The 24,984-nt window shown below is 39.7% G+C and overlaps 1 protein-coding gene across 1 annotated transcript in view; it reads left to right on the forward strand.

Annotated features, from left to right (window-relative positions):
- Window positions 1-213: 213 nt before the first annotated feature.
- LOC125906339 (homer protein homolog 1-like) overlaps window positions 214-24,984 on the forward strand; it is a 39,933-nt gene continuing 15,162 nt past the window's right edge. Inside the window, exons 1-2 of the mRNA XM_049604945.1 lie at window positions 214-1,381; window positions 22,241-22,397. Of these exons, the coding sequence (XP_049460902.1) occupies window positions 1,377-1,381; window positions 22,241-22,397 (162 nt within the window). The 5' untranslated portion in view covers window positions 214-1,376. The remainder of the gene's footprint in view (window positions 1,382-22,240; window positions 22,398-24,984) is intronic.

Consider the following 24,984-nt stretch of genomic DNA (forward strand, 5'->3'; position numbering starts at 1 on the left):
TATATATATATATATATATATATATATATACACACACATACATATATATATATACATATACACACACACACATATATATATATATATATATATATATTAGTATTTCTCCCACCACTGCAAAATATACAACTTTTATTATAGCCACACCGGATGTGAGCAAACACTTTATTGCTAATTACGTCAAAATTTCAGAGGTGACGTGATGACGTCGTCAGTTAATGCTCCCTACAGAGCAGCAGCGGAGGATGGAGCCGAGCTAAATGAATGAGATGCGGGCTGAAAGAGACCAGACAGGCGGACGATGATGAGAGGATGAACCCGCCGATGGAGCCCCTGGATCATAATTTGAACCCCGGTTTAACGCTCGGATAAATAACGCAAACAATGAAGTAAACAATAGGACAGCAGCTTGTTTATGAGTGGCTGCACATACATCAGACCTACACATTTTTCGGTGATCATCGACGTCCGTAAAGCCGAGCTGGAGGATGATGAAGATAAAACCTGGATTATGCACCAAGTGTTTTCTGTCTTTTCTCCAAAAACACCGGACCAAGCTCCCTCTTGAGAGAAGATGTCCACCATCACAGAGCGGCGGTAAAGGTCTGACTTACTGCAGTTAAAAAACTCTTTAATGCCACACTAGGTTGGAGAAATTTAATTTAATGGCACAGCGGACTGAAAGAAAGAGCCAGCGACTGAAAGTGGGATTTATGAACAGTCGGTTTGTTGAGTTTTTTTCGGCTGAGGACAACTAAATCTACATGTACCAGTTTGTCAGATTCCAGTGTTTTTCACACCAGCAGCAGCTAACGGAGTACTTAAATCAAGCTAGCGACGTGTGGATAAAGCTCTTATTTAGCGCTATTTTACCGGTTTGACAACATTTTTGTGTTTCTCTTTCGACATACACTATTTGTATTCAGAAAGACAAGTTCACAAGCTTAAATTGGTGATAAATCACACTGCCTTTCCTGTCAGTGTTGCCCCGAGTTTAGCTTGTTAATCCTCGTTTCTGAGTTTTATTTGGCTAACGGCTGCAACTAACTACTAGCGCCAGTGCTGCTGCTTCTGTCTTCATCATGCATGCACAGACACGTTTCCTCGGATGAAACCACCAAACGAAAATGTACCCAAGGGCATAACAACAACAACAACAACAACAACAACAACGAGCCCATGTCTGGTGTGAGAACAGCACCGTGGCTCCGCCGGCCGTGAAGCCACAACAAGCAGAGCGGCTTTAGTTGGACACAGACAGAGATAGAGAGAGGGGATCAGAAGCTGAAGCTAGCCTCCAGCCTGTTCACACCGCCCTCAAGAGACCACCGAGAGGATCATTTTCAACTCAACTAAAGCCACCAAAATCCAGCAAAATGGGGTATGTAAGTTGCATGCCAAGCTACAGTTGTCATTCGGCGTGTCAGAGTATGGCTGACGTTGTTTTTGTGGATTTGAGTAGCCCCAATGCAGATTTCAGCAGAGCATTACAGCTGCACTGTCTTGCAAACACTGCTAGCTTAGCCACCCATGGCTAACTGTATGAAGTACTCCTGTCATACTGAAGGAAATGCTTGCCCCTCTGTGGCAAACTGCCCCAGACATACAACAAATAAACCACATACTCCTGATAGAAGTAGCTGTCCATCATTTTATCCACTCACAGCCTCCACTGACAAAGATTAGGCAGTAATGCAGTAAACTACTGTTGTGAAAGTATCAGAGCTCAAACAGTTGCTTATTTTGGTACAATGTGACTTAAAGCAATATAAGACATTATTGTTTTTCTGTCAGTTCCACAAGAAAATATAGTTTCAAAGAGTGTAGTGTTTAATTTTGTGCTGCCAAAGGGAAAGCAAACCTGCTTAAATCCCCCGGCAGACAACAATGAGCTCTCCTGCACACTTGGCTCGTGTAATGCATGCTGCTGAACCTGCAGATGTATGGTGATTCTCCTGATCAAGAGCGACCTAGTTCTTACTCCAGATGAAAGCAGATGATGTAGCATGTGATTGGTTTGTTGTCATATCGTGGTAGGGCAGGGTGGGGTGGAGGGTGGTGGGTGGGGGGGTGAAGCACATCCTCTGTAATTCTCAAGGCCAATGGTTATAATCCAGTCCAACAATCAATTCCTCAGAGCAGAAAAGAGAGCGTGTACTGTGTCTGCACTTACCCCCTAATTAGCAAGTCAGACTTAGCTGTTCCAACAAGTACTGGAGCTTCTAGTCTTGTATAATAGATGATTGTAAACAAGCTGTCCTCCTCAGACTCGGCTCTTTTGAATAAAACAGTGTCCAGACGATATTTTCTACTTAACAGTGAGGCCAGTAAGTCAGAGTTCAACTCGCTGCCACCATGTTTTCACTAGAAACAGACATGTATTTTGGGAGCACAGGAATTCAGGTATGACAAGGATATATTGACACCTGTTATACATAGACTACATAAGGGAACAGATCATTTATTGTTTACTGTCATTGGCTAACAGGACTAAGTGCAGCTTACTTGAAAGTATGGTTTATCACAGATTCTCCTTTTATCTTTAGTAGTGTAATGAGCTGCATATTGACCTTGCAGATGTTATTTTTTTACTCTTAGTGAAGCACACTTTTGTCTCCCAAAATAGCACTTTGACTTTATTCTATAGCAACAGCAGAGAGGTCAATGAGAGGAGAGAAAGGACCTCCAGCAACAAAGGTTCCTGGGCAAACTGGGGACGTTGTGATTAGATGGTTCGTGTTTTAACCTGTAGGCCATTCATTAGGCTTTCACTTTGAAACCAGTCCAATTAAACATCATTGTGAAAAGATCTCACATGAATTATTAGCAACAAACTAAGACTGGAATGTTGGAGCTAAACTAAGTACAATGCATTGTCCACCAACAGGTGTAAAACAGGCTCTGCCAAAATTCATACACGTTCAGAAGTTAAGGAACAGAATCTGATCATGTGGCTGTTGGTACAACTCATGTTTACAAACCAACCATGTAGAATATAATGTAAAAATACATATTCTAAAAAATTCCTGACCACAACCAACTTCACAGTCTCCTTTCTTTTCCATTGTTTTGATGCATAATAATGTCTTCATTTTTATAGCACCATTCAAACACATATTTACAACATGCTTTATGGTAAAAACACAGGATAAAAGCAAATAAAATCCTAAATCTATTAGTTAAAATACCATCACTGAAAGATATACTAAAAACTGCTATTGCACAGTTTTTAGGAGATCCATTGAACAGTGTGACATGCACTGAACTTGTAAGGCTGTTAAAGCTCAGTGTAAAGGCGCCACTCCTCACCCCTTTGCTTCTCTGAGCAGCTCAAGACAACATGTATCACTCCCAGTCTTTACAAGAGAGACAGACAGTATAGTAATGCAGCTATGTGTCTTTTTTTTCTCTCTCTCTTTTTTGTTTGTATTTGGTGCGGTTCCCGAGTTCATGATTAGAACTAGGCATTGTCTCTAAATGCAAGGACTATCATAAAGGAAAGGAGATGCTGCCATTCTAAAACTGCTCAACCCAAGGATGTTTCAAAAAGAGATGGATTTTTTTGTGGATGAAGTGATTAGTGTATTGCCAGAAAATTAATAAGCAAGTACTGTGATTATCAATTAATAATTTCAGCAGAACATGGCAAAATCTCCCTGGTCCAGCTTCTCCAGTGTGAATATTTGCAGTTTCTTCCTCATCTTCTATCATATTAAACAAAATATCTTTTGGTGTTGGACTGCTGGTCAGACAAAACAAGACACTTCTAGACAATACCGTGGACTCTGGGAACTTGTGATGTCTGTTCTATAGCCCAAATGATTACAAGATAATAAAATATGGATCGGTCTATAATAAAATGATCGTTAGTTGAAACCCTTTTTCAAATATGGCACAGAGTTTACGTTCTCAGCTGATGTTGCACGGTTATGTAGTGTTGGGTTTTCTAAGCATGAATTTAGCCATTTCATAATGCAACGTTTCTCTTTCACTTCTCATATTGGTCTTATTATATCTTCCATGGAGGTCAAGGATAAGTGATTTGAAAAGGCAGCAGACATACTATAACTTTTTCTTGATTTATTACACTTGGACAATTGAAAAAGACAGTCAGTCAGTGCGTCCCTGTACCTTTAGAAATTGTTACAAGAAAAGACTGAAAGCGGCGACCAAAATCTTTTTTAAATGTGAACATTTAAACACACACTCTCTCTTCATCTGTTACTCATTTCTATCTGCCGCTGAAAGCTGTGAGGCCGGTGAATGACATATGGGTGTTTTCAAACTGGAGATTGTGTCTTGCCAAGCCCCTGCTGCCTCCCTCTGCGAGTGGGTTAACCCGACAGGGACGCTGGGATCGGATTGGGCGAGAGAGCATGTGGAAGGAAGGAGAGAGAGGAGAGAGAGTTGGAGGATGTTTGCTGCTCATGACCAGCCCTGAGTCACATGGTTGTTACCATGACGACACAGCAGCTAAGTTAGTAATGCAGGGTTATTTTTCCTGCAAGCACAGACTGCAACCGTCCGTACTCAAACACTGTTTTCTCCTGTAGTCAGATCATTTTATTTTTTCTGTGTATGAACATTAATGTTTACTACTTTATAATGGCATCATGAATTAATATAGCTGTTAATTCTTATTTTAAGAGTGTAAATGGAACTTTATAAGAAGGCACTGTATTGAAAATAACATGAGCTGCAACGATTAGTTAATTGATAGTAATTGTAATGAGAACATTTGCTGGTGTTCTTTGTCTTTTATGGCATTAAACGGAATATCTTTAGATTCTGGACTCTCGGATAGACAGAGGACAAAAAGAGAGAGAATTTCAGTTTGGGCTTTGGAGAAATTGAGTATTTTTTTTACTAACATTTTGAGGACCAAATGATTTATATGTTAATCAAGAAAATGAACAAATTAATCTATAATGGCACAAGATTCTGTGTGTGCCTATAGTGAGCCACGTCAAAGACAAATTGGTATTAAAATTAGGACTGAAATATCTTCTCAAATGCAAGGTTATATTGCTTTTCTCAGTTTTATGTCATTATAAATTAGTTTTCTTTGGGTTGGGACCAAGCGACAGCCTCAAGGGTAGAAAAATAAAGCCAACGCACAAATGCCAAAAACTGCAGTTCCTCTAATGGCCACTTGAGGCTGGCTCCAAAAGTGAATTAATCATAAATCCCAATGTTAAAATGCCCAGCTTTACAGCGGAAGTAAACATGTTCACAGTCGGGTACAAAAAGCGGTTTTGGTCTCTGTACTCTTATTTTCCACTTTGTGACAACTGTATGGAGGATGAATGTTTACACAACTCCCTGTTTGCATTTCATTAAGGCTTAAAGTTAAATATGATTAAAAGCAGGGCTGCTTTGAGTGACAGATTTTCTGCAAGGCTTCACCACAGTGAGTCAAATCCACCCCTCACTCCTCCATAGCTCCACTCTCCATGGTCACTTCTGGCTCCCAGAATCAAAAGCCCCTTTTACACTGCCAGATTTTCCGCGAATGTTGGGCCTTTTTGCCGGCAAGCTGCAAGTATTTAGACACACAGAACTGGATTGGCGAGTTGATCCCAGGTGCCCAATTTTCCGCCTCGTAGGGTAGTCATATTGGCGGAACCCTTTTAGTTTAAACAGACCGAGGCTGCCTTCCACAACGGGAGGTGCTGTTGAAGACTTGTGGGAGTAGCTGTTGATGACGCCGCATGTGCGACCCACTGGTGGTGGATAAACAGGAAACAGCTGATAGCAGGAATTAGCGAGCAGCTATTAGCAAGAGGGAAACGCAAACCTGACAGACACTGTAAAGATGAGCAACTGGGGAGACAAGGAATTGCGTGCCCTCCTTGCACTCGCAAACGAAGAGGCCATTAACCGTCAAATGACGGGGACGGTGAAGAACGGGCCGTCGTACGAGAGAAAGCACATAGCTCCTGAAGGAGCTCCCGAAGAACTGACTAGCCGCGGCTTCCCTCCCACATCACTATTTACATCACACGCTGAGCAACACGTTTTGTTACTTGCTCACGCCCCACATTGCCCCGAAAAAGGTGCACTATGTATAATCAATAGTAGGTAGGCAGCATTTTGCCGTACTCCCCGATTTTGTTTTTATACTGCCAATGCTGAAAAAAGACTGATTGGGCTTTCCTGCAAATTTGCACAATTCATATCTAAAAAGGGCTAAAGATGTCGACAGCCAAAATGCCAAACTCAGTGCTGTAAAACTGGAGTCCACAAAGAAACAAAATGATATGTCCATTATTATAATACTGTGCATGGTTGGGACAAGACATTTACAAATCAGGAAAATAATAGATTGATTGAAAATGAAAATAGTTGTTAGTTGCAGCCTTACATAAAATTGGGACACTTGTCACTGTATTAATTCATAAGGACCCAGGATTCCCAAAAAGGCTAACTTTTGAAGAGTCTCGCTTGACATAAATATATTTGTGACAGAAAAAGTGTCGCTTAACACTTCTCTTTCATGCTGCACACCTGGTGAATTTTGTAAGGCTGCAGACAATGTCATATTTTCTCACACCATGTGATTGGTAGTGTTACTATGTCTGTCTGTCAGCAGCAGCTCCTTGGAAGCTGAGAAGACAAAAGCTGCCTAAACTACCTTCACCAGCCTGACAGCAGATATTTACTGATCCGAAATAGTTTTCATGTCAGCACCACAGGAGGAAATCAACAGTTTTTGTATTTATTGATTTTATTTCCCAGCCCTACCTAGTGACTGAGGGGAACCTGCTGCTCACAGACAGACTGGGAGCACATTAATCAATGCAGATACGGTAATAAGTTAAAAACACATATGCAGTGGGATGTTTGTGTGATTTTAAACAGCTGTCTTTGCAGATTACACAGGGGGTCTGTGGTTAAGGAGATGACTAAAACCTTTTGCTAAAACTTAAATTGACAATGTTGCACTGTTGAATATCTGTTGAGCATCCCACCATAAATCAGCCTTAATACAGACAGAGGACAAACTTCATCCTAAATATGAATAATGTGACTAATCTATTGAATCCAAGTTGGTCTGAGGATAATGTGGCATTAACAAGTTTCAGTGTCCTGAGAAACTGATTTGCAACAGTCCTGATAAAGAACACACTGTACGCACTTAGAAACTAATGTGAACACATGAACTTTCTAGCCGCAGACACTGCATGCCTTTGTCTCCCAGTATGCAAACACTGGTGTCTGTGTGTGTCTTCTGTTTTCTGCTGGTTGTAAGTGGAGAACTGCTGATCTGATAACATCTGCGGTCAGATTCCTCTGTCAAAGCACTTGTCATTGAGACTTGAATGCCTCAGTATGTTTCATTGTGAAAAGGGATTATGGGCTAACAATCGCCACACACTCTCATAAAGACACACACCACAGGGGCAGGTTGTGATCTAGGCCACGCTGTCAGACTAATGACACCCTGAAATATAAAATGACCCGCTAAAATGTGATGAGGGCACCCACTTCAACCCCCGTAGTAACAATGGGTAATTGGGACTTTCATATTGGGGTTGAGCACAGCCAAAGTCAGCATGCTTTCCAACAGTTGAATTACAGTAGTGACTTAATCTAGTCAATCCTCTGAATCTGAATGTTTGTCTTCATTTTAAAACAACGCTGAAGCATGGTTTGTCTTTAATAAAACCATGAATAGATACAAAGTGTTACCAAATTATGTGATTAGTAGTTTACAGGTTCATTTTCATTTGGTTGAATTTACTTTTTTATTTCTCTCTTTTAGTTTTCATCCGTTGACCCATTGGTCTTCTATGTTCTTGTAACTTACATAAAATTACTCATATATGAACAAATACATTTGTATTAACCCACACACCTCAGCTAACTTGACTTGCCAGTCGGCTAAGCCATTAGCTGATGAAACAGTGTCCTCTAATGCAAATTATGTCCTCTTTGCTAATCAAATCATTTGTTTGTAGATTTCAATCTACACTTAATGTGCCAGCCTGCTGGACATCTAACACTAACTGAAGTGTAAAAAATATATTCATAAAGCACCAAAATCAAACGTGGTATTTAGCGTTTTCTCCAGAGAGGCAGTCTGTGTCCTGAAAGACATTTGGACATCTTTTGAATTGATTCCCAATTCAATGCTGTTTGCATTGAGTTTCTTGAAGTCTTTAAATGTTACAAACATGAAACAAAATGCAGTGGTTAAGGGTTTGAGTTAAGCTACAAAGGCTACTTCATTAGACGAGACGTGATGAGACGCTATGAGATGAAATAAGATGGATCTAGGGATGTACGAGATTAGATGTTTTGCTGATATCCAATATGCTGATATAAAGCAATTTATTTGGCTGCTGACAGATACTGATATTGATTTATCTACTTTTTTCCCCACCTAATTTAAGTGATCATTAAGTCTCTTCTGGGGCGGCACGGTGGTGTGGTGGTTAGCACTGTCGCCTCACAGCAAGAGGGTTGCCGGTTCAATCCCGGGCGTGGGAGCCCTTCTGTGCGGAGTTTGCATGTTCTCCCCGTGTCAGCGTGGGTTCTCTCCGGGCACTCCGGCTTCCTCCCACAGTCCAAAAACATGCAGATTGGGGACTAGGTTAATTGATAACTCTAAATTGTCCATAGGTGTGAATGTGAGTGTGAATGGTTGTTTGTCTCTATGTGTCAGCCCTGCGATAGTCTGGCGACCTGTCCAGGGTGTAGCCTGCCTCTCGCCTGATGTCAGCTGGGATAGGCTCCAGCCCCCCCGCGACCCTCAAGAGGATGAAGTGGTTAGAAGATGAATGAATGAATGAATAAGTCTCTTCTGTAGTGGAATTAACGTCACATTATGCATGCATACTCTTATCAAGACGGTCCAGCAGCAGATGGAGACATGAAATACAGTACTATATAATATATGCAATATTCATTGATTGTGCAAAATAAGAAAAAGTATGCTGGCCAATTCTGATGATGTGCCAATATTATCCTGCATCCCTAGATAGACTCATATGTATCCTGAGGGAAAGAATAATAGATTATCGATATAGTGCAAAAACCAAATGTGCACAATGCCAGAAATGTAAATATTTTACTAGTTTTACTAAATATAAACTAATTATATACACAGTGTCAAAAATGTAAGTTATACGTTATTTATATTATTTAAAGGGATAGCTTGGATTATTTGAGGTGGGGTTGTACGGGGTACTTATCCATAGTCAGTACATTACTCACTGTAGATGTCAGTCAGCACAATCCCAGTTTGGAGAAGCAGGCTGGAGTCCAACACATTTCTTGCTGTGGACGGGGGACGCTGCAAAACATATTCTTAGCCACCTCAAAAAAGGCCCACTTAAAAAATCAATATCAGTTTAACCTTACACTATACACTGCCTGGCCAAAAAAAAGTCGCCACCTGGATTTAACTAAGCAAATAGGTACAAGCCTCCTATTGGATAATTACTGCATGGGCGATTATCTTTCAGCTGGCAACAAGTTATTTAACCCCAACTGGTGCAATGAGTTGCTTCTCATTTCCTAAACAACCATGTCGAAAGACACATCCCATGGTCGTGGAAAAGATGTTAGTCTGTTTGAGAAGGGTCAAATCATTGGCATGCATCAAGCAGAGAAAACATCTAAGGAGATTGCAGAAACTACTAAAATTGGGTTAAGAACTGTCCAACGCATTATTAAAAACTGGAAGGATAGTGGGGACCCATCGTCTTTGAGGAAGAAATGTGGCCGGAAAAAAATCCTCAATGATCGTGATCGGCGATCACTTAAACGTTTGGTGAGATCAAATCGAAGAAAAACAACAGTAGAACTCAGGGCTATGTTTAATAGTGAAAGTAAGAGCATTTCCACACGCACAATGCGAAGGGAACTCAAGGGATTGGGACTGAACAGCTGTGTAGCCTTAAGAAAACCACTAATCAGTGAGGCTAACCGGAAAAAAAGGCTTCAATTTGCTAGGGAGCATAAAGATTGGACTCTGGAGCAATGGAAGAAGGTCATGTGGTCTGATGAGTCCAGATTTACCCTGTTCCAGAGTGATGGGCGCATCAGGGTAAGAAGAGAGGCAGATGAAGTGATGCACCCATCATGCCTAGTGCCTACTGTACAAGCCTGTGGGGGCAGTGTTATGATCTGGGGTTGCTGCAGTTGGTCAGGTCCAGGTTCAGCAACAGTATGTGCTCAAAGAATGAGGTCAGCTGACTACCTGAATATACTGAATGACCAGGTTATTCCATCAATGGATTTTTTCTTCCCTGATGGCACGGGCATATTCCAAGATGACAATGCCAGGATTCATCGGGCTCAAATTGTGAAAGACTGGTTCAGGGAGCATGAGACATCATTTTCACACATGGATTGGCCACCACAGAGTCCAGACCTTAACCCCATTGAGAATCTTTGGGATGTGCTGGAGAAGGCTTTGCGCAGCGGTCAGACTCTACCATCATCAATGCAAGATCTTGGTGAAAAATTAATGCAACACTGGATGGAAATAAATCTTGTGACATTGCAGAAGCTCATCGAAACAATGCCACAGCGAATGCGTGCCGTAATCAAAGCTAAAGGCGGTCCAACGAAATATTAGAGTGTATGACCTTTTTTTTTTTGGTGGTGACTTTTTTTTTTGGCCAGGCAGTGTATTTAAAATGTTTTCACTGCTTTACCTTGCCATCAGACAGAGATTTCCAACAGGAAAATGAAACCATTATATCGCAGTTAGTTTGTTTGTGTTGTGTGACTTTGGCATTTAAAAGGTTAAGATTGGATTCACCAAAGTCACGAAATAACACAAACCAAGTGATCAAAGCACCAGTAGACCAGCAGCTTCTGTGTTCAGTGAAAAATTACTGTTTGAATCTGGTAGCTTTGACAAAAACATAGATGGAGAACTGAAGGCATTAAAGGCTTCTCCATTGTGATGGGCCATCAGACAGAAAGGTAAAGCTTTGAAAATATTCTCAATATAGTGTAACTTAAACTGATAGTAATTTTTTAAGTGGGGCTTTTTGTGAGGTAGCTAAAATATGTTTTACTGCCTCTCCACAGCAGTACATTGCTTAGCTTCCATGTCAGCACTCCTGCCACCTCTCCAAACTGGGGCATGCTGACTGACATCTACTTTGTGTAATATAGTGACTATGGATGAGTACCCCATACAACCCCACTTAAAATAATCTGAACTCTCCCATAAAGTTTTCAAGATGAAAATTTCTGTAATAATTAACCAGTCTTTTGATAATTATTATTTTTCTGTCAATGCTGTTCGGTAAATCACTCCCATTAACAGGGATTGTCCAATCAGAGCTTAGCGGGGTGCATGAGACTGTAGTAAATGTGATGCTTGCAATCGAGTTTGGAAAGTGGTGTCATATTTTTTATCCTTTCCCAACCAGAAACACAAGAGCAAATGTGTAAAGAATGAATCAAATATTGTGTTTATCTGCTGTATCATAAACTGCGAAGATAAGCGTGTCGGCTGACACGCTCACTGCCTACAGTAGTAAATTAACCCAGCATTACTCACAAGGATTACATCATTAGTCAACTGCATTTTGTGGGATTATATGGGTGATAGCACATCCACTGTGTAGTGTTTCCTCACTGTTTGGAATCCAGTCCTGGATGCCATCAGAGTTTAGGGTAACATAGGCAGCTCTGTCAGCTCTTTATTGGATTTGTTTAAGTTTATATTCCAGCAACCTCAGCCAAACTCATTATCCAAAGCAGTGTTACATTCACCCAACGCATTGTTCTCATCCTAAAAGTCTTTCTCTCTGATGAATGAAAGCATACTGTTTAATTTGCAAACAACGAAGTATAAATCCAACAAACAGGGTTCTTTTAGACTGAAATAGGAGACTGATCTTCCCACTACTACTACTGTAACACCAGCTTGCCCTAAACTGCAATACAAGAACAATGTTGTTGCTTTATTTTCATGTCTTCTACAGGAATCATCATCTGAGGCTTGTACTTATACAGGATTTGAGTTAGCGAGGTAACTTTAGGGTTTACTCTGGGTTTTGAGTACTACGAAGCTGGTTCTATTTTTACCAGGATGAATCACTACGCTAACTTATGCTGAACATAGCCTGTTCCGGAGCAGGTTATTCTCAGGGTATCGGGTCACAACCTGTCAACGCCCAACCTCTGACCCATAAGATCACTGAAGAAAAGAGTATCCATGGACAAAGGTCTGGAGTCTCGAGCAAAAATATATTGTTAGGTCAGTAGAATAATTTCATTGTTCCAGGGCTCTATTTCCACTGGTTTTAAAACAGAGATTCTGACAAACCGAGAGATCATATACACACTAAACACATGATTTTAGCAGTATTTTCAACTTTTTATTAAGTTTATTTTAGCCTGCAGTGATAGCTGACAGTTGGTGATTTTACACTCTGATTCCATCAAAGACAAAGATAAAAAAAAAGGTGAAAAAAGATAATATTTTATCAGAATAATTCACATACTCTTTTTTTTTTTAAAGATATTTTTATGGGCATTTTTTGCCTTTAATTGATAGGATAGTGAAGTGTGAAAGGGGAGAGAGAGGGAGAGACATGCAGCAAAGGGTCACAGGCTCCCGTTACTTATTTTTACTTTTGTATTATTGCTTCTATTTTATACTATCCTTTTGCACTGTCTGCATCGTGTGTCAATTCAGAGTAAAATTTTCTTTTGATTCTCTGTGTGCCTGTACATAACTGTAGAATTGACAATAAAGCCTCTTGAATCTTGAATAAAAGCTACATTTCGGGTCAGATAGATCTCATCAGTCATTAATTATAGGCTGCTTTTCCACCCTTAGGTAGCAGAAACAATCTGACATTACTTTAAAGTGTTTTATGTGACTTATTTAGAGTAGTGTCGTCATCCCACAACTAAAAAAAGAAAAAAACCTCTATATTAATGTCAAATATAGCCGTACATGTAATGTAAGTCTCAGCTGACTGATTTTTTGGATAGTATCTTCAATGTTTCTACAATTTTTCATTGTACGCATATCTCGCATCAGCAGACACTTTTGGTAGTTTTTTCTGATATCATATGAAGTAGCCTACTTCTTTCATGGTTCTGATGATGTCGCTCGTAATTAACTTTCACATAAACGCAAAGTTGACTGAACTGAACTTGGTAATTAGCTTTGTAGAACCGGTTATCCAGATGGCCAATGTTAGGGTTAGTCAAGCCAGATAACGAAAAGATATCCTGGGTATCCTGGTGAGGATGCTGTTTGCCTGAGACATGGTATCTTTAGCTTCAGTCTTATAGCACATCATGTAGGTAGCTGTCAAGTGCATATTTTAAAAAGCTTTTACAGAGATCTGTAAGCAAATAATATCAGAGGAGATGAAATTTCTCTGATGATCACATGCAAACCTCTGCATACAAAACCCCCCCAAAACATAGGCCTAGTAATTACACACAGAGAACATGGACTCTGATGTAATAAATCAAACTTCAAACTAAATCAAACTGTGATCATCTCATCTCCTTTCTTGGTATCAGTTTACTCACCAATGTACTGTACAATGATGGAGGAAGAATGCAAATGTTTTACCCAAATGGAAATAGCAATACCACACTGTAAAAAATACTCTGTTACAAGTGAAAGTCCTGTATGCAAAATGTTAAGTACAAAAGAATTAGCATCAACGTGTACTCAAAATACCAAAAGTAAAAGGACTTATTATACAAAAGGATTATAAATAATGATCTATTATTGTGTACGTCACTCACACATTTATACTCTGCATATTTAACATGCAGTACAGTATATTCTCGGCAACCTGTTTGAGGGGGTGTGAATCCCGTGTACATGCCCTCACGTTACCACTATCTCTCTGATTAAGTGTGTCTATCTTTAAATAACATCTGCTGACTTAATTAACACACTGAGACATGACGAGAGGATCCCAGAGAGGCAGAACAATTTCTGTGTCCCAGAGGAGACCATAGCTCCCAGCCAAGGAATCATATCCACTTTCCCTGAAAGACTGACAGATAGACATTTTACAATAAAACCTAGTGTCAAGAAGAAGTTGTTACTAATGTTCAGTGGTGGAAAGTAGCTAAGTGCATTTATTCAAGTGCTATACTCAAGTACATATTAGAGATAATTGAACTTGCATATTTCCATTTTATTTTACTTTGTACTTTCATCCCCTTCCTGTCCAGTGAAAACCTTGTATCTCCAGATGTGTTGATGCTAGGGCTGGACATTATGAAGATGTTATATCGTTATCAAGATATGCGTCTTAGATTTCGGATATTGTTGTATTGTGATAAGGCATAATTAATTATGTTTTTTTCCCCCTCACTTTAAAGAAAAAAGAAGAATAAAATCAGGAACAGATGATTTCAAATCATAAATAAAACACCAGGGAGAAATGTAAAAACGATGGCTGCATTAAAATTTAAAAGATCAACGTCAAGAGTTCAGTGTAACACAATAATTAAGAATAAAAATAAACCCACAAATTTAGAGGATAAATGATAGGAAAGCTATTTGATAAAGATGAGTTCCAGAGCCTAGGAGCCCTAACAGCAAACGCTTGGTCCACAGTGTGAGGTGGGAACAGCAAGTTCCTGCCTGAGGGTTGGAAAGGGAACATCAGTTCAGGTTTATATTCTGGAGCCAGCCCATGAATGGCTTTAAAAGAGTAAGTGAAATCTTAAGGATTAAGAGCATTGTTTGGCTCTCTTGTTTATTTTTGTGCGGTTGTCCAGAGTGACAGAGGCGTGAAGAATTTACCTGTGACTCGATGCAGCGCAGAGTGCTGGAAGTGAGTATGTTTTGCATTTTGGATGCCCATTTTGCATTTTGATAACCTGATTCAGATATGAGTAACGGCTATGATAACCAAAACATTTACAGATGTTGGTCCACCGCTTTGGTCCAGACTGAAATATGTCAGCAATCATTAGTTGGATTTGCATTGGATGGATTGTCATTACATTTGAATTGTAAACTTTTCGTCTAGTCTCTAAACCTTGAGGTCTGAAGTATCATTTATTCAGTACTTTATAGCTAAAACTAATAACATTGCCATCAGCCTCAGCTGTACTTTTTGTTTAGTACTAATTAGTATGCTAACTTGCCAAGCTAAGATGCCAAACATATTTTATCTGCTGAAATTTTCTTCTTATCGTTTAAATATTAATTATTAAAATTATAATAATTAATTGTAGGCCCTTCTCTAAGATGGCAGTTCTGGCTTTGATTCTTGAACAGCTCATAAGAGAGCAGCTTGAGTTTTATGTAAAAATGCCATTTTATCCAAACATCAGTCTGGCCTCAGAAAGCAACATAGTGCTATTACCTCATGATGGTGGTGAACACTATCATATTTAATAAGTAATTTGTTAATTAATAATTTGTTTGTTTATTTATTTATTTTATTATTGCAGTTGTATTTTGCCTTCATTTGATAGGACAGACTAAAGCATGAATTGGGAGAGGAAAGGAATGACATACAGCCAAGGATCGCAGGCTGGAATCAAATCCACAGCTGCTAAAACAAAGACAGTGCCTTTCTACATGGGATTTAGGTTAAAATGTGGACGATACAGTGATATATTGGCTGTGGCCAAATTGCAAGTTGTCTTAAATAGAATTCAAATTCATCTTTCACAACCAAAGCTGGTTTAAAATGCTGATAAAACTAAGTTAACGCACTGAATTGCCTGTGCACACTTTGGACATTATAACTGCTCAGAAAGTAATTAGAAGTTGTCTCCTGTCATAAATATCTCAGTATTTGGCTTGATGACCTTTCTTTTAAAGGTAGGTTGATAATCTTTTTAAAAAAAAGCTAAGGCTGAAGGTAGGGTTTCACTCCAGGAACAAGTCCCGCCTATACTTTTTAGGCCAGTAGAAGACAGGTCTCTGTTACGTTTTTACTAGTTCTTGGTCACAATGATCTGTTGTACATAAATGCATCTGAACATAGCTTGGACATTAGGTCCTGCATATCACAGTGTACTGAGATCTGTTACAAACTGTAAAGCCCTCACTCATTTAATGTATGCTTTACTCCAGGGCAGACTTACCATCTTGGACCTTTTGTAGGCTCCGTCATTGATATTTTTAATTTATAAAGCCATTCAGGTTGGACCACCATCACACATTTGCATTTTGATTGCAATAATCTGACTGTAGTTACAGTCTGAGATCACAAGAGGTGTTCTTGTTGTCTTCTCCAAGTGTGCGGCTGACCTTGGAAAGAAAGCTGTTTTGTGCTCTGCTCACCTCAAAAAGACTTGAAACTAGGAGAATTAGTCTCTCTGCCGGATTTTAAAGCTCTCATAGGTACAGTGGGTAAAAAAATGTTTGGTACTTGTCACTGTGCGTAGGTATTTTAATATCTCAACATGTTAATATATATCTAAATATCTTCTTTGTGGTGTTTGTAACCTTTTATGCTGCTGTCTTGGCCAGGTCTCCCTTATAAAAAAGAGAAATGATCTCAACATACTTGCCTCATTAAATATGGGTGGAAAAAAATTCCATTTACACTGAAATTCATTTACTTTGAAAACAAAACACTGAAACACTTTTTTAAGCTTTTAAAGTAATATTTAGGTGAGAACGTTGCAGCGTACTGTTTGTAGACTCTTGTATTTAGGGTGTTAACAAATGTAACTGTCAGTTTTCATTGCAAAATTTGACAATTATGCCAAATCTGTTATATCCTCCTTTACATTTATTTACAATTTATCCTTCTTTTGAGCCGGAGCAGGTCATCAGTCCCACAGTTTGATATTTTTGAAGGAAAAATGACAGATTGGGACATTTCCAAACAGAGTCTGGACATCTCCAGACATAAATCTGCTCTTAGTTTGTTGTGGATTTGTTGTGGAGCGTTCAGACCAGTTACAACCAGACAGTTACAGCTTGTTTTGCTTTTAATCCAATACCCTGGGAGCTTTCCATCCATAGCAACGTTTGGAAGCCGTCCAGAGCCTGCTGATCTCTGTATGTTGGCACAGGTGCTTCCAGGTCACCTTTGGCATTGCTTCACTGTCTCTACGTCAGTGTTTGCCCTGCTGCTCAGCTCTAGCCTACACACACTCACACATACGAGGCCTCGAATGTAACACCCTGCTGCTTTTGTCTAGCCAAATCATTTGAGCATGTCACTTTTGAGCCACCTCTGTGACAGGTGAACACTGACAGTGTCTCTACAGCTACACCAGCCAAACAAATATGGCCGTGTACCAACTCTCTCCACAGTATCGATCTGATCCACGTGATTGTGTCCAATTAATCGACCTGTGGTTTTTTCAATTAGTCTAATCCCCGCTTTGTCATGCAAGTTGCTCAGCAGCTCCACCATCAAAGAGAAGCATGTAGACCTCTCAGGGCTTGACGTTAACTTTTTTCCCAAGGAGCACATGTGCTCCTAAGTTGAAAAAGTAAGGAGCGCACAAAGAACTTTAGGGGCACAATGTAAATTGATCAAATAATGTGTTTTCCGTAATAAACGTGATGCAAATAGACATTTACAAGCAAAATCATTTAATGAATTTGTATACAAAATGTACAGAAAGATAAAAACATCAAGTTTTGAAAAAGTATCGCAATTTAATTTTGTCTTTAATGTTATTATCTTATATATATTATCTTTGCAATATGATTATCCTAAACTATCCTAAAACATTCTCCAGGTCCTCTGAAACTCTGCAGGACTTATTTCCACCCTGCCCAGCAGCGGTACCGTGACGAACGGTCCCTAACTGCAGGGAGAATGGAGCAGGCTTCCCCGGAGGTCCGCCGCTTTTCCCGGTCCCTTGTCTCTGCCACACTTTGACTTATTTCCACCCCGCCGACAGTGGGATTTTTACTCATTGTGCCGACAGTGGCTTGGAAAACCGCCCATAACCGTGTCACACATGGGGAAGAGGGAAGGCGGCTGGAGTTCCTCCAACATTTGCGGTTAGATTATAATATTTTTTTATTGACAAAAATATAGGCTGCTTCGGCTGATTTTTTTTGCCCCTAAATATTTTTTAGAGTTCGCACACACCTATTTTTAGTCGCAAATGCGAGTGAAACACTCGCACTGTCGAGCCCTGCCTCTCTCTATACCTTGGGCCTTTGAGTTGTCCATCATCTCTGCAGCAGTACAGTTGCTGATGGTTGTCCAGATCTGTGTGGGCTCTGCCACATTGTTCAGCTCTTGTTATTTTAAAAGTAGAAGTGGAATTAGCATATCTGCCCTTTCTTTCTTTTGCTGCTTTTAAAAAATGCATTATTCCTGCTTGATTTTTATCTTAACTGCCCACACATGAAGCAGTTGGTTTAAAGAAAGACGCCCCCATCTCTGTCTCTGTCTGCTTCATTTCTCTCCTGCATCCAGGTTACATTCTGCATTTCTTACTCTTTTTTTCCCCATAACTTTTTACAGTTATTCTTTCCCATTTTCAATATCAATGTCAGAGTTATTGCTTGATGTTTATTAGATGCAAGAATTTCTTTTTTAACAGACATTTTATTGCGTTTCATGTTATTAAAAATGTTTACAATGGCTGAAGTTTCAAATGTCACTGCTGCTTCAGAAAAACGTCTCTTTACACCTGTTATTAACATGTGTCATGGATGATCAGATCACAGGTGGACAGTTCCAAGTATGTCCACACCTGCACTAGAATGCGTGTCTACATGTGATTCAAGTTGTGATAGAGTCTCACTTCCCCAGAATCCTCAAAACACGAGAGCCTTTACATACCATTTATCTCTCTAATAATGTCCAGTGCTTCCCTAGAGTAAGGGTTTGCCTTCTTGGTCTCTGCTAATAGAACCTAAAGAGGATATTGGTCCTAATGTTGTACATTTTCCTGTGTCATGCTACCTAAACATAGCAAACAACAATTCATTGGTAGAAAATAGGGGTGTAACGATATATTAATCTGAGTCGATAGTAGGGGTGGGAATCGCCAGAGGACTCGATACGATATTATCATGATACTTTGGTCACAATACGATATTATTGCGATATTGCGGAGAATTTGGAATAGAATATTTTGCAACATATTGTGATTTATTACCTTTTTCCCAACTGCAAATGATTTCCCCAAAGAAAAACTCATAAGATGAAGTTTTCAGTCTGTTCATCTGACTTTGCTGTGGTGTGACTTTGGTGCACTGCTCTAGTTTGGAGAATGTGAGACAGCAGTTGCCAGTCCTCTGTGAGATAATGTGCCATTATAGTCTCATATGAATCCTTTGACCTTGATGTCCGGGCATCAAAAGTTCATGCCTCCCTTCCTGCTGTACTCAGATTCCTCAACTTTATGCTTCACTTCTCTGTAGAGCATGATTATGGGTGTGTCAGTGAAGAGATGTCTGGACGGAGTCACATACCGACAAAGGGTTTTAAGCATATAAAAAAAGCCTTTGTTTTCACTAACGCTGTATGGACCAAGATCTTTGCACATTTTTTTTAGCTCTCTCAGAGTTGGATGGTAGTTTTGTCTTGTAAAGTAAAGAAAAGTAAAGTATCTATCTATCTATCTATCTATCTATCTATCTATCTATCTATCTATCTATCCCTACCTACCTACCTACCTACCTTCACATCATCACAATACAATACATTTCCAATATATTTTACTCTAAATTTGATAGTTGTTATTCTTGACTTTTCCAGTACTTGTTTTTTGATTTCTCTTACTATTTTTTGTGACTGTTATGCACCAAATTACCAAAGCAAATTCCTTGGATGTGAAAACCTACTTGGCAATAAACCTTTACTGGTTCTGACACTGATTTTCTGACACACCCAAAATACATGAGTGTTGTGTGTGATGCTGCAGTCTTCTAGCAGAGTAAATTCAGTAAATTCATTCAGGTCGCCTTAATCCTGAGCATTATGATTGTTTTCTATGACATTATTTTGTCAAGCTTTATTTCGAACATAAATCCGTTGTAATGACTTCAACACCCGCTGGCTGCAAAGGTCCATTAACTCCAAGTAATGAAGTGATCCTGGAATGATTTGGAATTTATTTGTGATTTGCACATTTTAATATTCATAGACACTCTTTATTTTGTTAATCCTACCAAGTCATTTTTTGCATATACAAAGTAAAGTATGTTTACTATCTGCCCTTGTGTGCTACTTTACACCTTTCACCACATGTGAAGAGGAAGCCTGTATGTTTGTATATAAACACTCTTGTTCTTGGTGTGAAGGCCTAGTGAATGTGTTTTTTTTTTTTTTTTTTTTACCCTCGTCCAGTCACTGGTAGTGCAGCAACACAGAAGGCTGGTGAATTATGGATGTGCTGGGACCTGAGAGGCTGTTTCTCTCACCTTCCTCTGATTCCTCACATTCCTCAATACTTTCACTTCCTTTCTTTTGTCATGACGGTGTTAGATATTTGATGTGCAGCTTTATTCACTTGTTTGCTTTTGTGTCTCTTAGCCATGTTAGCACTGTGGCTCAAGGAATTGTAAGATTGGCAATCGGTCCACCACCTTTGTTCCTACAACTATTAGAAATGAAATTTGTACAGCCATTCATGTCCCCCTAGAGGATGAAGTCTACTGACATTGGTGATCCCCAGACCTTTCCTCTAGCACCACCATGAGATTCACATTTTTGTTTTTAGTGAAAAGTATGGCCAACTGTTTGATGGATTGCTATGAAATTTGGTTCACACATTGATGTCCCCCTGAGGATGAATTACAGCGCCATCATCTGGTCAAAAAAGTTGTTTGTCCAGAAGTTTGGTTTATGACCAAATTTCTGCAAAATGACCAATTCTTTAGTAAGGATAGACGATACATCGGCCGGCCGATATATCGGGCTGATATTTGAGTTTTTTACTTGTATCGGCATCGGCCGATATGCGTGTGGGTTCGCGGATTTATTTTTCCCTGGCATGATTTACAGACAGGCATCCACGGGCAGCTCTGTGTTGCCGGAAGACCCTGCGGCGCACATGCAGCGAATCCTACTGTGAACAGTAGTTGTTGTTTTATTTATGCTTCAGCTTAAATATTTGTTTATTTTATAAAGACATTACTGGAAGATTTAAGAGCACTGAACTCTTTTTTTTATTTGAATGTATAATAATAATAATAATAATATTCTACCTGTTCTACCTCAACTTTCCATCTTGTTTTAGTATTTTTTACTGTTCAATAAATGTTTCTTATTTTAAACTTGAGACCTGTAGTATTTGTTATCATTGTGTCATTTTTTTTGATGTAAATTGAGGGAGCAAAAGCAGTATCGGCCCCAAATATCGGCTCGAGAAAATCGGCAGTCCATAATCGGTCATCGGCTAAGGGTGATGGAAAAAAATCGGCATCGGCCCTAAAAAAAATCCATATTGGTCTATCCCTATTCTTTAGCCTCAGCTGTACTTGTTGCTAATTAGCACATGTTAGCATGCTAACAAGCGAAACTAAGCTAGAGAAAATGTTTACTATTCCCACTAAACATCAGCTTGTTAGGGTTGTCATCATTCAATGATTTATTTATTTGTCTTGTCACATATGGTCATACAAGGCACAACTCCAATGCAATGTGATCCTGTCAGCTTGTTCAACTTGTCCATTGTGATTTACTCCTTTTTGTTTTTGCCTCTTCTTACATTGTTTGGTAGTGCTTTACAATTGTCTATGTGTGGTTCTGGTAATCCATGGTTTCTGGTTGTGGAATGATTTAACTTTAGTTTTTGGTACAGTTACTTCTGTTATTTTACAATTTAAATACTCCATAGACTCAGTAAATTTATTTATGTCATTGGTGACATTAAGAGTGGTGTACTGGAATGTGCTTCTTCAGACTCTGATTGGTTCCATCTCTAGTGTTAGTGGAGATATGCGTTGTAATGTGTTTCTTGACATAAAAAAGATTGTTACATGGGTGCTCTTCCCCAAAATCTATACAGTGACTCTGCTCTGCAGCTGCCTTTGAATGATGTATAGCAATGGTCCAGTGTTTATTCCCTGCTCGCAGATTTAGCATTTTTGTCTTTTGGAATCTTTCCTTTTCTACTTCAGCATATTCATTTGCTGAATTGTTGATGTAGCTGCAGTGGTTATTGACGTGTGTATTGTTTTATCTACATATTTTGGTGTAACCACAGCTAATTTGTTGTCCACATGGCCCAGTATTCAGTTACAAATTGCTAATTTAGGGATCTCAGAGTTGAGGCCTTGTACCAGATACTGATTGCACGATCTTTCCCTCCTTTCCCCCCTCTGTTTCTTCCACAGAGAGCAGCCCATCTTCAGTACACGGGCCCATGTCTTCCAGATTGACCCAAACACCAAGAAGAATTGGGTTCCCACCAGTAAACATGCTGTCACCGTCTCCTACTTCTTCGACAGCACCAGGAATGTATATCGAATCATCAGTCTGGATGGATCTAAGGTGTGTGTGAATATCGCACTCAGTAAAGTGTTAGTATATTTATGTCTGTGTGTTGTTTCAATCCTTCATGGAGCTCCAGAGAGGTCTCAGTACAACTTAACTTGTCCAGTGCCATTACCACATTTGATTTTGTAAATATATCCCACCTCTACCCCCAACTCGCCTCAGCCTGGCCTGTCTCTGTGCTGAGGCAGTGAAGGAGGCGGTCGAGCCTGTCATATCTATGTGGCAGTGATTATTTTAGTCTGGAGAGAGGTGCAGGGGTGGAGTTAGCATAGTTATGTAAGAGCCTCTCTGGGTGACTACTGCTGTTGTTGTTGAACCAGAGAGTTTTTGCTGTGTTCTGCTGGAAATAGCAGAGATTGGGTGGGTTGGTGCTGGAGGACGTTATTATCCAGACAAACAATAAGTCTTCTCAGCAGAGAAAAAGAAAACAAACAGAGACAGATGCCACACAATGAAACATCTTTCTGGTTGTGTTTCTTTCCAAATTCCAGAAGTGAGAAAACTTGTGAGAAAAACTTGAAAATATTTCAAAAAGTCCAGTTTAAAGTTGGGAACCCTTAAAACTAAACAAAACCTACCAGTTGTGTTGAATTGAATCAAAGACTGATTGTTGTCCTTGTTTGACTAGATTTGTTTCCCCAAAAAGTAAAAGTATTTCATCCTTTCCAAGGCAAAATGACAGAGGGAAGTCTAAACTCTTCTGCTTTGCCCTTTTGTTAATTTTCTTATAACATGTCAGATTTGTCTTGTGACCCCATGGTTGGGAACAACTGTACTAAACTACATTAAAGACCTCAACACCACAAACTTGGACCCTCCTCCCTACACTGTTTGTACATACACTGCAAGCTAGTATTGTAGGAACTTTTGTTGTAATTGAAGAGATGATACTTCAGCTAACTACTAGGACCTACCTATCACACGGAACACAGGTCAACTCTGCATCACTCTTCATCACCAAATTCTCCCCCAGTGTTTTTTGCCAGCTGAAACGAAAGCAAATCCCAATTTCACTCCAGTGGGATGTGCTTTATCCACTTGATGCTTTGCCTCACTATATTTGCAGGTTTTTTTGGCACTATGTGTGCGATTTTTGTGGCCTCCATGAATGTGTGCTGTTTACGGTGTGACAGCTGGTCACTGCCTTTTTATAGTCCTGACCTTGCAGTGGTGTAGTGGAGGGTATACGTGGGTATAGGAGTTATAACTATCTCTTTTTCTGGCAGTTTACAGTATGCCCACCCATCAGCAAAAAAACCCATTGGAATCTATAGGGGAGTATACCCACTTCCTCCTCAGTAACCTACCCATCTGCCTTATAGCACAGCCATCTCATCAGTTACCACTACATCACCTTCACCTACAACACTGGCCCAAAAGTTGCAGCCCATAATTGTCCCGACCACAGCAACGTAAGAGGAAAATAAGAAAATCCAGGCAGAGGGCAGAATCTCTGCACATAAATACCCTGCCGCACTCTTCTAGTTGGTCATAAGCAAGCGTCAACCTCTGGGGCGGAAAAATTAAGCCAATGTGGATGTGCCAACAACTGCAGTTCTTTGAATGACCACTTGAGGCTGGCCCCAGAAGCCAGCCAGTCTACTTGAATCACCATGTTGAAATGACAAACTTTAACAGCGGAAATAAACATGTTCACATTGGTACAGAAAATGGTTTTGGTCTCAGTAGTTAATTTCAACATTCATGGCGACTGTATGGGGAGTGAATTTCTTTGTAACTCTAATTAAGGGCGGGCTGCTTTGAGTGACAGTCTGCTATTAGTGTGCTCAGCTTCTCAGTCAGATCCACCTCATGCTCCTCTGTCTCCAAAAAACCAAGGTGGCAACGGCTGGAATGTCAAACTTGAGGCCCCAAAACGACAGTCCACAAACCAATAGGTATATCTTTATAGTATGTAGTACATCTTTAACAAATATGCAGTGTTTCCCAAGAAGAAGAATTCATTTGTGGAGGTTTACCTCTTGGTTTGGGTCCATGAGTTGACTGCTGTACAATATTACATTAACAAGCTGTCCTCCAATCACTTTTTTAATCTTTACGACTGCATACGTACAGTTTTGCCAGTTTTCAGTCAATGTACTTTTTCGATTGCAAATTTTTTTGTCAAATTTGTGAATCTCTCTCGTCACAGCTAATTATTTCACGAGATCTGTCAAATTTGTGGGGAAATTTTGTACAGAACTGCTTTGTTCTGTCAACTTTTTTTCAGGATGGGCAGAGCCAAGCTACTTACATATAAAATATATATTAAAGAGTAACTTAACAACAGACTGATGAGCAGTATTTGATTATCCTCTTTTACACCATATCCAAGAGTGATGTCACAGAGCACATCTGTATATCACTGCAGCGAGGTGAGAAGTAAAATTAGAAGAGGTCAGCTTTTTTTTCCTACATATTTGGACAATTTACTGGTCATCTGAAGTCCTGCTTTGTTCTTCTGTGATGCCTGCCAATCAGTCAGTTGGGAAGGCTTATGGGGCAGGCGACAACCGCCAGACGTTCAACATGGTGAACTCAGCACAGCAAAACAAAATCTATGCGTGTGCATTAGGGTTGG

This window comes from Epinephelus fuscoguttatus, linkage group LG18 (assembly GCF_011397635.1).
Source record: "Epinephelus fuscoguttatus linkage group LG18, E.fuscoguttatus.final_Chr_v1".
Taxonomy (NCBI): Eukaryota; Metazoa; Chordata; class Actinopteri; order Perciformes; family Serranidae; genus Epinephelus; species Epinephelus fuscoguttatus.